The sequence below is a fragment of the Ruditapes philippinarum genome, unplaced genomic scaffold, assembly GCF_026571515.1.
Source record: "Ruditapes philippinarum isolate M1 unplaced genomic scaffold, ASM2657151v2 ctg19524_1_1_1_1, whole genome shotgun sequence".
NCBI lineage: Eukaryota > Metazoa > Mollusca > Bivalvia > Venerida > Veneridae > Ruditapes > Ruditapes philippinarum.
In genome coordinates this window covers 308-14,649 of record NW_026866897.1, presented here as the reverse complement: position 1 = coordinate 14,649, position 14,342 = coordinate 308, and the positions used below count along the sequence as shown (strand labels likewise).

The 14,342-nt window shown below is 33.5% G+C and overlaps 1 protein-coding gene across 1 annotated transcript; it reads left to right on the top strand.

The window, feature by feature from the left end:
* Window positions 1-2,145: 2,145 nt before the first annotated feature.
* Window positions 2,146-14,028, top strand: LOC132734137 (uncharacterized; the record flags this gene model as incomplete). The annotated part of the gene is made up of 6 exons (XM_060720853.1): window positions 2,146-2,572; window positions 6,374-6,456; window positions 11,074-11,163; window positions 11,855-11,935; window positions 12,277-12,393; window positions 13,993-14,028. Coding segments are annotated over exons 1-6 (735 nt in total), but the record flags the coding sequence as incomplete, so codon positions are not given.
* Between the last annotated feature and the right edge of the window lie 314 nt (window positions 14,029-14,342).

Here is a 14,342-nt window from a genome sequence, read left to right as displayed (position 1 = left end):
GTTTTGACACATCTGCAGATGTTTCAATTTTTTTCGATTATACCACCATGTACATTGTATACATATAAAAAAAAGAATTCTTCTAAAATCGGTGCGATAGGTGAACGGTTACGTAGTTGGAATTAGCTTTTGACAGTCAATGCATGCGATGTCACACCGGGCCTGTTACCGTTTATACACTTATGCTAATAAAGTTCCGCGACCACAAGATTTGATAATAGATTTACGTATATTTGGAACAGTTTATTGTGGCAATGCTAATAAAGTTCCGCGACCACAAGATTTGATAATAGATTTAAGTATTTTTGGAACATTTTATTGTGGCAATGCTGAAGCTCCTGCTCAAGGAGCAAATTTACGTTTTGTCTATAATTTTTCCGTCCCAAGTCATTTTTTTTAAAAAGGCAAAATAAGCATGATGCTTTTATTATGTTTAAAACTAACCGAGTTTCAAAAATGGTGTTTTGTGCAGGGATTTTGAATTTTTGTTTGTTATGATTTTTACTTGGATTTTATCGAAGTTGCTATCTTAATAAATCCATGACTATACTGTTAACCTTGTGTCAATGCAAAAGGTTAAACCGTTGATATATAAAGCGATAATAGCCTCCAGAATGTCACATTTTGTGTTTCTTGATTATTTCAGAATTCAAATGTTTTAACAAATGAAATTATTGCACAGCAATCTGTTATTTATTGTCAAGGTTATCTCCTCCGACCTTAAATAACTATGGTAAAAGCAGAGCGAATACCTTATAGAAATGATATAACATTTACAGATAAATTAGATAAATAAGGTAGTTGGAAATATATTAGTTTCATAAAAGATTTGGCTCGAATACATGTCTTGTCTAATCTTATCGTACTTTGCTTATCAAAATCTTTCAGTATTATATGATGTATCATGAACCTTTCACAATTATAGTTATCGAATCAATACGATTAAAGCTGTGTGAAAGACCACTTCCAAATAAAGATCGCCCTGTAAATAAAGGCAACTCTTCTACAAACCCTAATTGATTAAATAGAACAATGTCATCATCCGAATATAGACCTATTTCATATAAGTCATGCTTGATCTCTCAATTCGTTGACATTTGTTCGTAGATTTGACTGAATATTTTATTTAAACATTTTATTTTATCGAATACATGTATTAAAAAACTTACAACACAAGCAAAATGAGTGATTATTAAATAAAAAAAATAGAGGATATTGAATGAGTGTAAGTTCAATACTGAATTTATTGCACGAGTTGAATAAAATTATATTATGCGAGCCTCTGGCGAGCATAATATTATTTTATTCAACGAGTGCAATAAATTCAGTAATGAACTTACACGAATTTAATATTCTATTTATCACATATCAAAAAAAAGACCGTTTAAAGTGAAATAAGAGTCATTTTACATTGACGCGCCTATAGTATAACGCTAACATTTAGCGCGTCTTTACACTATGTTTGTATAACGCTAATGACGTCACGTCAAAATATATGCACGGCCGTGCAATACCATATTTACGGAGTCGCAAAATCGGCACGGGTGTGTGATAAATTCCGGTATCACATAAACCCCGGCGCAGGAGTGTAATAAAGCCATTTAATAAAAACGATATTACACTAGACAATATTACACTAGTGTAATAACACTTTGACGTCACGTCATTTGCACTATAAACATATCGTTAAAGCGCGCTAATATTAGCGTTACACTATAGGCTCGTCAAAGAAAAATGACTTTTGTTAACAGTTTACCGTTCTTATTTTATATATGTGATAAATAGAATATTATATTCGTGTAGATTCAATACTAAATTTATTGAACTCGTTGAATAAAACAATATTATGCTCGCCAGAGGCTCGCATAATATGATTTTATTCAACTCGTTCAATAAATTTAGTATTAAACCTACACTCATTCAATATCCTCTATATACAGAATAGTCTCATAATAATTCATTTACTGATAGAAATTTCTAGTTTTATGCTTGCATAACCATTTGCACTGTTTTCGCAGTTTTCGCCCATATTGTATTTGACAGTTAAAGCTGCAAACATATTAATGTCTTGAATTGCTTAAAGTTCACAAAATTTTAAGAATCATTTATATACATTTGAAAGAAAATAAAATTATTTTACAGGTCAAAGCTGGATTGCACGAATACAAATTCAAAAAATAGATACTAAGTTGTTCACGATTGTTTGTAAAATACAAACAACAAGTCAGACATCAGTTTGAACATATGAGAGAATTAAGGAGAAGAAGTCATTCGGTCAGGGATTTACAAAGCATGTCTACAGAAATAAAAGGAAATAAAACAACAAAGAAAAGAAAGCATTCATTTTCTGATGAAGATAATGATGATGACTCTGGTAATGGAAGACATTCTAAAGGAAGTAGTTCCTCAGGTAAACGGAGTAAGATTGATCAAAGAAAGGAAGATGATCAGGCCTGTATTGACAACCTAGAGGAGATGCTGAATAATGCCGAAGAAACCGAAAAGTTGCTAGAAGGGTATATTGGCTGGCATGAAATGACAGTTGCTGATGCATTTTTAAGTAACGATCAAGGTAAAATGATATGTTCCAACATATATACTTACAAAATTCAGTCTTTGAAGTTTCCTTTTGCTTACAAGTATCAAAATGTGCTTTTTTTTTGTTCTCAGATCTTCAAATACTTACTGACAGCTTTTCTCTACTGATTATTAGTTACTAATATCCTTGTAGATTCAGGGAAATCAGTGGTTCTCAAAAATGGCTCGCTCATGCTTCATGTTTACTGTGAGTAGGAACTCACCAAATAAATAAATAAGATTGCTTGTCACCATACCGCTGATAGGAGCACTCTGTAATGTTTTATTGTTATAGAAGACAGGAACAAGAAATAACGAAGACAGATATTTTCATTTTGGTTTTAGCTAGTACATTAATGTATATTTTTCAATACAAATACAATACAAATTTTGTCATAAGACAAAAGTAACACAAATTTTAAAGACGAGATTACATAAAAATTAGACCGTTATCACTTAAAACTCACAATAAAAATATGATTGAAATTATGTACATTAATGCTGAAGTAAGTTTTGTGATAGGTCTTGAAGAATTGTCTCAAAATACAGTGTATCATGGACAAATCATATCTAATTACAATGAAACAGGGGTATTTGATTATCGACTACATCAATACTAACAGTTATCTTTTTTGCTCATGAACTGTCTGATAATTGTTCAATTTTGAAAATCAGAAAACTGCTTTGCATAGCTAAAAGAATAACTAAGGGAAATGAAAATTCTTATTATTTCATGATTGAATTGAATGTATTGGTGCCAAAGTCAGCTGATTCTATGACAATGATTAACAAGAAATGTCGAACAACACATGGCCCCCTTTCTAGCCCTTGTCTAAGGTGGAACAAATGTGACATGTTTGTTTTTTTATTTATCTCGTGCGCACGAGATACTATGCGTGGACCGAGGTTTCTAAGTTTGGCCCCCGAATGCTAAATCGGGTCCGAGAACTATGCGTGGGGGAGATAAAAAACGTGGCCCCTAGATACTATGCGGGGACGGTAGCTATCTCGGGCACGATTATATCTATCTCGTGGCCACGACTTAGTAACTCGTGGCCACGACATAGTATCTCGTGGCCACGAGATAAATAAAAATACACACATGTCACCTTTGTGCCACCGTATTTGACTCATATTATTGGTAATTTTGTTAGAGATAATTGCCATAAATGGGTACAAGGAAGTGTTCAATTATGAAAAAAGAAAAATAATGAAGACTTTAATTGTGATAAATATTTTTTCAAGATAATCAGCGGAAATCATGTGGTCTACCGACAGACAAACAGACCGACGGGCTGACAGACCGACATAAGCAAAACAATATACTCCCTCTTCTTCGGAGGGGGGCATAAAATGCAAATTTTTAACAGGATAATTTTCGGTTTGTCCACTACCTTTTTCTTATAATCACATACTTTTATACAATATTGAATGATTTATTATACTGAACATAGAGATAGCTAGCTTTGCGAATCGTGGACGCTATAATTTCCTTTCTTGCTGCGTATCTTTGGAAAGTTATCCCCAAACTCTCTAGATCCATATGAATTTTAGTTTAAATAATTATTCTTTTTTTTAATAACAAAGAATTGAAATTGATGAAAACAGTAGTCGGTCCATATTCTCTTAAAACATTTATTTAAACACAAAAGAGTATGAATTATTCTTTCACTCAATTATTTGTTTACACTAAAACCTTTAAAGAAAACCCCATAATGGCTCAACTCGGATACATTGCTAGAAAAGCCAGAATTTTGATATTCATTCGAAATGACCAATGAGATCACATTGGGGTTGTCTTTTTTACTCAAGCATAAATTTATATCTGCTACGATACGCTTCATGACAAATATCTAAACTCTTTTCACAAGGTGACTTAAAAAATGTATTTCACTATTTAGGGTTCTATGTAAACTAAGTGCCTGGGCCATGACTTCTATGACTGTTGTGGTTTGTCCACCAGCAAAGTTACTAGCCAAATATCTAAAACTCTTAACTTTCACAAAAGAATACTTAAAAACACTTGAGTGTTGTTATATTTTTTTCTGGCCCTTCGGGATAATTGATTGCAACACATCAAGTGTTGAGAATTGAGTACCGCTCAAGCATGCAGAATGTTGCTCTTTTTTATCCCTCGTGTACAGACTAAATTAAACAGAATATGCAATTTCGTGTATTTTTGTTGTTTTAAATGCTTCCAAAAGATAATTCTTGCCCAGATTTTTAAATGCATTTCGCCTAAAAGCCCATCTAAACTAAATGACACTGACGCTGCGTCTATTTTGATTTTCGGCTTTGCCAAAGGGCATAAAGATCCACAAAATATGATAAACAAGATCAACAAGGAAAGGCGGCGTTCAATGAACGCAACCCCCATATGACCCAGCAACAAGAACTAATGGCAAGGAGCCCAGACGGACCCCAAACAAAAACAGGACAGGACAAAGAGCACGGACAGGTTAATCATTAAATGATAAATAATTTGTAACTGATTATGAATTCAAATAAATTAAGGGGCCCACATAGGGGAAGGGGACAGGAGACCGGGGGGGGGGGGGGGGTGTTTTTTACATGCAAAATTCACAGGCTCTGGAAATTACTTAGGAGAAGTCTTTAACAGTATTGAACTAGACAATACTATGTAAACTAAGTATCCACAGTTCGTGGTATATTTGAAAGCAGGGGCTTAAAGTTCAGACAAATTAAAATTTGTCTCATTACTTCTTTCAACTTTGTTCAGTCTTCTACTTTTCCTAGTGTCCAAAACCATGCTGTTATAAAATTTATTTAATACAAAACAATTAATAACAAAAATAACACTCACCTGTTCATCTCTGTCGTGCAGTAAGAATATTTTTATCTGCCATTTTTCACAGAAATATGCACGTTGATGTGCTCTACCCATAATACCCTCCTGCGCCTCAGTCGAATTTTCCACTGCCAGTAACGGTCGTGTATTCATGGAATATATCCTACTATGCTCACCAGAACTGCAACAGTACTAAGGGTGTATTAATTAAGTACCAGTAACAGTACTTGCCAAGTATGCAGTACCATTACCAGTACTAGATTTTAGCTTGGTACTGCAGTACCAGTACTTTTCTTTCTTTTCTGGGGGGTGGGGGGGAGAGTAATTAAGTATCAGTACCATTACTTTTATGTATTCATCAAAGTTTGAATAAATGCACAGTGTCAAAGAAAACCATTATATGTATAGTTTCAATTTTTAAAGGAAAACAATGTTATGTTCTTTAAAGTTACCATTACATTTTTATATGTTTTATGATTCAACATACTTTTTAACATACCATATTCATGTTATATCTTATTGTTAAGTAACCAGTCAACTGTAATTCAATTTCATTTAAAACACAACAATCTTTTTTTTCACACCTCTGATCAATTTAAACCAAAGTAAATAACAACTTTTTATGGTGCTAACAATATCACTTAAAATGGGGTTATTTGGAATAGAAACAATTACAATTAGTTTTTATCTTGCTCTTTTTTTGCTAGTAAATACAAAGTAATAAAATATTTTATAAAGATATTGTTAAGGTAAAGAGTTACTGAGTCTGTTTATCTCAATTTAATTTGTATTTCAAATCTTGGTGCTTCTTACTATGATGAATACAATGTTAACATTTGAAGGAATATTGCAGCAAATTATTTATAGATTTAATAACTTACTTTTTTACACACAAAAAAAAAAAATGAAATGAAACCTTATGGTAAGTATTTTAGATTAAATCTGATACAACTTATTGTAAATGTTTTATTTTAATGAAAAACGTAGTGGAGTCGAAAGAAAAGTTGGATAACTTCCTCGAAGAGTTGAAGCGTATCTGCCGAAGTCAAGCTTGGGGCATGAAATTCGAGGTAAGTGTCATTTTTACTGCTTGAAAACATTATTGAAGTCACGAAAAATGTGTGATTTTCAGACGGATTTTTCTTACCCTTTGTGTATTCGGTCACATTGGATACTAGTATCAGTGAAATGTTCTTAATAATTGACAGGTTGTCTTTTTATCGTTCTTATTCTGGTGTTGTGAACTAGAACATTACTTTATTTCATATCGTGATTGTTGTAACATATTAAAATAAAGTATTTTACTTGCATTATAGGCAGAAAATACAAGTTTTTTGAGACTCTTAATTTTAACGGTTTAAAAGTGAAATTCAAATATATTTTAAACTCGAGGAAGATATCGAGGGGTGAAAGCGAAAAGATTCTAAGTGCATTTTCCAAAATTTTACAGGAGAAGCAAAAAAAACTGTCTCAAATGTTTGTAAAATAGCAAAAATCCACTAGACTTTGATTTTACACATAGAAATGTTTAAGAAACATGTCAATGATAATAAAAATTCTTGGAAAGACTTGACAAACATGATATTTAATCAAATGTAACTTAGAACTGTTTCGCACTTAAAATTTCTTATATTTTGAATTTTTTGTTCAAAGCGAAAAGGTTTCCAAGTGACATTTTGATAGAACAAAAGCATGTTTTTTTCTTATTTTAATTTAAGATTGAGCAACATTTTTGTCGATTTCTAGTTATTCAGTAAGAGATGGGAGTATTTAAATTTCCAGAGATAGGACTGTTTTGCATTTACTTTTTTTTTTGATTTCATATTTTTAGGTGCGAGACATCTCTTATCCATTTTCAAGATTAGAAATTTAAGTTTTGACATTGTTTAAATTAGAAACATAAATAAAGGTCATAATTGGTAATTGTACAAATCTTTTAAAGAACATTATGGACATTAATTTACACCTGTTTTAAAAAAAAAAACAAATGCCAATTAATTTTGATAATCATTTTTAGTTGAACTATACAAAGTATATTTGAGAGCTGTCCTACTCGCCCCTGGCCATCCGCGTCAGATTTCAGATTAAAGGTTTGGCTGCAGTTAATATACTTAAGGTACAAAAAAATGTATCAAACACAGAAACTTTAAATATATGTTCCTACGGCCTTCGTGGTCAATTCCTATGCATCAAAACTCCAAACCCTGTGTTAAATAGCCCAATAAACACCGCTTAAAGGCCGATATTATTTCTTAACATACACACATGTTGTGTGACATGTACATAACCTAGCATTACTATTTCCAAATTATTCCCCTTGAAATTTTTAATTTTATGTTAACAAATTATTATTTTCTTTCAACATAACTTCTGTGTCATATGAAAGACTTAAAAAACGCAAGCTCCTGTATTCCAGAATTACCCCATTTTTAATTTTGAAATTCCCTTATAAATTTTTTTTTTTTAGTAATTTCTTTTGTTGTTATAAATGGTACTACTCTAGACTTAAGATAAATAATTGTTCTTTTGTCAATACTTACTCATGCATGACAGGTTCATAACTCTAGCTTTTTTTTTCAAGAGTTATTTCCACTTTGAACTTATAATTTTTCTTTAAAAACTTTAAATTCTTTTTGCTCTTATCATTTTTTGTTTTTGAAGGGATTGACTTCAGATTTCAAAATTGCTGTCTTTTCCATTTAAGTAACATTTATTGACAAGATCATTATGTTGTACAAAAATTTAGAACATTTACTGCTTTGCTTATACTGATACAGAAATATTATTTATATCATAATTGATTTTTCTTTCATATTTTCGTCTTCCTTCACGCGTCCAGTATTGATTAGTCGAGCTTCGCAGTGCTCCTTGACAGCCTTGTTTTCTTACATTTTCTGTAAATTTTAAACAGTTCCATTCATATTCTTTCCTATCTAAAATGGTTACCTTCAATAAGATATTTATTCAGGAAATTCATGTCATTTTCATCTTCATCTAATTTTCTTACAATATGTAATGCATTTATTTTTAAAACAACTTTAATATTATAAGCGGCGCTAAATGAGGCATCCCTAGCACTAGTTCCATTTAATAAATGCGCAAAAATGACATTTTTAACGCTGTTCATTAAAAAAATGCCTAAAATGAACCGCAACTCATCTGCACCCCCATGCTGTACAGTTATTTAAGAATATGAGTCTGATTCAATTTGATAGGGAAAATCCAATTCAGCCAGGGAATATATACTTCATCCAGTGAATATGATTTTAATAATTTGTTCTGATTACCACTGTTTGAACCCAATGAAAAATATTAACAGCGTTTTTAGATCATATAATAGTGAACAATAATTCTAAAAAACTTTTTTGGACTTGTCTGAAAACTCATTCAAAGGCCCAAGAATTTTGTTTGCAATAAACGGTTTCACACAAAAGTCCCAAAATTTTTGAAACTGAAATATTATTTTAAAAAATTGGCATTACAAATATGACTTTGCACATTTTTTCAAATTTATATCAAACAAATGAGACACCCTCATGTAGCACAAAAATTAAAAAAAGGGTATGCTCCCGGCCAAGCCCAAAGGGCCCCCTTTTCAATGCCACCCACCTATTCTTTCATTTACATTGTTTAAAAACACCCCAAAACCCCCCCTTTTTTTTACTGGCAAAAAGCCCACCCACGGGCCCCCTTTTTTCGGGCCACCGGGACCCAAAAAAAACCCCCCCCCCCCCCCCATAAAACCCAAACCCCTTTGGCCCAAAAATTTTTGCCCCCCTTTAAGGATAACCCTTTTTCCCCCCTTTTTTTCTCAAACAAATTACCCCAAAAACCCCCAAACTCCTTTCAAAAAAACACCTTTTCCCCCCCAAACCCCCCCCCCACCCATTTTTCCCAAACCTTAAATTTCCCCACCACCCCCCCCAACCACAATTCCCCCCCTTCCCTCACCCCCTCCCCAAAAACCCAAAAAATGCCGGGCCCCCCCCTTCCCCCAAGGGGGGGGTCCCACTACCCCCCCGAAACCCTGAAAAAGCCAAAAAGGGGGTGGTTCCTTTTTTGGGGGGTTTTGTTTTTTTTTTTTAAAAAAAATGTGATTTCTGAATTACTTTGCCCCGGCGTTTAAAAGGGGGGTTTTAAAAAAAAAAAGGCACTTAAACTCCCCCCCACCCTCTCCATTCCCCCCCCACCACCACTCTTAAAAAACCCCCCCTTTATTTCCCCTTTTTCACACACCCCCCCCTTGAACCCTCTTCCCCCAACAAGGTCCCCCAAACCCCCCTTCCCAAAATTTTAAAAAATTTAATTTTTTCTCCCGGCAATGCCCCTTTTTTTTATCACCCACTTTACAGGTTACAATACCCCTTTTAAATCATCCCGGGGTCTACAAACCCCCCTTTTGAACCCCAAATTAATTCCTCTTTTTGATTTTTTAAAACCCCTCTCCTTTGTAAATTTCAATTTTTAAACCTCACTATCCCCTTTTCCTTCTTAAAAACCCCCCAATTTTGCACTTAAAACCATTTAACATTAAGTGTGATCATTACTGGCCTTGTACACTTAGAACTGTTTCCCTTTTAAAAAATTGATAATTTCATGAGTGGAGTTAACTGCGAAACATTTCTAAGTAATTAAGTTTTCTTTCAAAATCAAAGCATCTACTCTGAAACTAATGAATTTCTTATGTGATATTATTTAATAATATACATTAAAAGGTTAAGCTTCCAAAACTATTTAGATCTCATTTATTTTAATGCAGTTTGAGTTGTTTTTATTTAATCTTGTAGATTTTATACTCAATGAAAGCGAAAAGGTTCTAACTGCCGTTTGCAGTTAGAACCTTTTCGCTTTTTAAAAAAAAAGTTATTTTCACTTAGAACCTTTGGACAACTTTTCATTTCACCCTGTTATAAGTAAACTAAATCTTATATATTTTGACATAAGATGTATCTGGGTGTTTATGTTACAAATATATAAAAAAGTGAATTTTGTAAAAAAAGTGAGTTAGAACCTTTTCGCTTTCACCCCTCGATATGTGTGGCGTGTAGCAGAAGATACATCGAAGAAAGCAAATGGGTAAATTAAGATGTGAATCATAGGGAGGCGACACAATGTTTGGATAACATAATTATGCAAGGCTTGTTTGAACTTCTGAACACACTAGAATTTGCGATTGCACGTTTGTTGTCGACCTGTCAAAAATGTGCAATTTTACTTGATGTTTCTTCCTGGCACGGGATAGCGGTTTCGGTTGGTTTTCAGACGGGTATATACATAAGACTATATAAAGGCAATTTGCTTTCTTCTGAAAACCGATTCATTTGTGAAAAACCATAGCACTTCTTGTCTATATATAATATTTGTTGGTGAGTGTTTTTTCTAGTGTGTTCAGGTGTTTAAATAAGCATTTTGTATGCTATCCACACACTCAGCCGGCTATGGTGTGAATCTGTCTCTCTACGTACCTCATCAAGAACACACATTCATGCAAGATAAATTGGAATTCCTTTATAATAAATGCGTTTGCTTTGTTAGTTTTCTTATACATACAGCCTGGCATTGCTAAAGTTTCTGCCATCTTGGATAATCTGCTGCATGGAAAATCTGTTCAGGATTTGATTCACCTTTACATTTATATCATTTACCAGTATATAATCAAAACTGATATATTTTTGTTCTTAACACAGGATGATTTAGAGGGGTATCCAAACTTTATCGTTATTAAACGTCGTAAAGACTTGAAAAAAGGCGATATGGAGCTTCTAGAAAATTGTCAGGTAATTTATAAAGGAAGGTCAAATTTCAATCGAAGGCATTTTGCACCTTAATTTTTCTAGACAAATATTAAATAACCTATAGTGATGTATGGAGCAGTAATAATGAGGAAATTAATTCGCTGAAGCCAAATTACTTGCAACTCAACGATGCAGCTTGAAATGGCTTAAAGTCCCGGCAGGGTATTTAGAGCCAATATTTGTTCGATTGTCCGATACAATTTAACCACCTTGCAACTGGCTGCTTAAGAAAAGCCACTCGGAACAACTCGCCGATTACCAGTAATAATCGGTCGTCAGTCCTTATCCTAAGTTTGTTAGAAGGGGCCGAGAAATTCCGACTAAAGAATCGTCTTTGCTTGATCTTTTCTGAAATATTGCACGTTGATTGCACATTGCAGGTCCATGATCACCGCCATATGAACTACATGTAAATGAATATGGTAAACAAAGTCATTTTTATGTGTAAATATATAACTATGCTTAGAACGTGTACGATATATTTTTTACAACCGCATGCAGTCCTTGAACAAGTTTTAATGAGTTTTCCTTTTTTGACAATCTTTAAGGTCCCCACTTGTTTATTTCCTTTTGCATAATCAACAAAAGTGACCCACACATTTGCAATATTGAGCTAATAAATTTCAATTCAATTTAAATATTGATACTTCTACCTTTAAATTTTTATGCACAGGCATGCAACAGAGAAAAACGGCGTTGGTCAGTAAAAGTAAAATTACACGGTCAACCGTATAAAAGAAAAACATATAAGGCGGTAAATCTTTTTTTTTGCTTAACTGTTAAAGATGGAACATTTTCATATGACATTCACAGTGTTGAATTAAAATAAAAAATAAAGTTTATTCTCCCTATTTAGAGATAATAAAGAATTTGTATCGAATTAGAATATATATTTATATATATCTTCCATTTCTTGGTACACTTGATATGGTACATGTGCCTCGTTTAGCGTATATTAAGATAATATAAATAAAATTACATACAAGGGAGAGCGACGATCACGGGAAAGTCATTCAATGAAAACGTGACCACCTGAAATGCACCCATTGTTTTGGGAAAAACCATTGTTCTGTATTTTTAGTTTTGTATTTTCAGACAGGACAATCAAAACGTGTCAGGTATTACATGGGAAATTTCTGTCATCACAGGACAAAACTTTTTCATGATATCTGCCATTTTGGCCATGTGCTTTTTCAGAAATGTAAGAAAAAGGTAATTAAATATCAAATTCTTAGTAACATGTATATTTCTTTCACATTCATTCTGGTGCTTTTTTGTATTTTTTTTGCAGAAGCAATGATTTCAAGTAAATTTCAAGGCCGTTAGTGCCTCGGTGGCATTGGTTTTCTTAACGGAAAACTTTTGCACAGTCACATGTTAGACTTTGTACTCTTTTTATATGCCCGAAAAAATTTCGGGCATATTATGTTATACCCCCTGGCATTTGTCCGTCCGTCTGTATGTCCGTCTGTCCGTTAGCAATTTGGTTTCCGGAGCATAACTTAAGTTCCGTTTGGCCCACAATATTCAAACTTCATAGGATGATTGTCCATATTTAGTAGAAGACCCCTATTGATTTTGGGGTCACAAGATCGAAGGTCAATGTCACTATCACCTTAAAACTGAAAACAGTTTCCGGAGCATAACTTAAGTTCCGTTTGGCCCACAGTGTTCAAACTTCATAGGATGATTGTCCATATTGAGTAGAAGACCCCTATTGATTTAGGGGTCACAAGGTCAAAGGTCAAGGTCACTATCACCTTAAAACTGAAAACAGTTTCCGTAGCTTAACTTAGGTTCCATTTCGCCCACAGTGTTCAAACTTCATAGGATGCTTTTTCATATTGGGTAGAAGACTCCTATTGATTTTGGGTTCACAAGTTCAAAGGTCAAAGTCATTATAACTTTAAAACTGAAAACAGGTTTCGGAGTATAACTTAAGTTCAATGTTGCCCAAAATATTCAAACTTCATAGGATGATAGTCCACATTGGGTAAAATACCCCTATTGATTTTGGTGTCACAAGGTCAAAGGTCAAGGTCACTATTACCTTGAAACTGAAAACAGTTCCGGAACATAACTCAAGTTCCATTTGGCCCACAATATTCAAACTTCATAGGATGATTGTCCACATTGGGTCAAAGACCCCTATTGATTTTAGGGTCACAAGGTCAAAGGTCAAGGTCACTATTACTTAAAACTGAAAACAATTTCCGGAATATAACTCAAGTTCCATTTGGCCCACACTTTTCAAACTTCAAAGGATGATTGTCAATATTGGGTCGAAGACCCCTATTGATTTTGGGGTCATAAGGTCAAAGGTCAAGGTCACTATTACCTTAAAACTGTTAACAGTTTTCAGATAATCACTTAAGTACCATTTGGCCTACACTATTCAAACTTTATAGGAGGATTGCTATTTGAAGGAGGTAATACTTAATTTTTATTTATGTAATGTCTTACAAATGCTTCATCCTTACAAAAAAAAACAACACTTTTGGGTATATAATGCTCCGCCTAGCGGTGCTCTTGTTAAGATTTTACTCTGATTGTAAACATGTATATACAGTGACTGTGCATGAAGTCAGTATATGGAGATTGCGACCTGTTATGCTTTCAAGTACAATATGTATCTATCTATTGTTGTTTTCAAAAGTTGATTTGATTTTGTAAGTTTAGGTGACACCTTGTAAAATAACTAACATTTTTTAGTTTGGACGCTAAGATATATCCCACCTCATCTAAAGAATACTTACAAGTATGCATTTTAATTTTTTTATATCAATTTACTAGTATTTGTTAATATTTCAGGCAAAGTGCAATGAAGATGAACCATTGTTTCAAGAGGTAACAGTTTATCAATAAGTCCATAGATCATTAGTTCCAAGTATAGTATTAAAAGTAACTATAATCCTTCACAGGTAAATCCCTCACGGTTCAGTTTAATATGGCAGATTTAGAGGCAGTCGCAATTACCAACTTTAACTTGTTGAGGTACAGCAGTTTCAATTTCATATAGTGCTCCTCCCTATCCTTTCTTCACGCTTTAATTATATTATACCCAACACCATAATGTAGGATAAGGGGGGCGGGGGTTCTATATTGGAATCAGTTTGGCTTGTCGGTTGACTGTCTATACAATGTCCCGTCTATAAATCCTA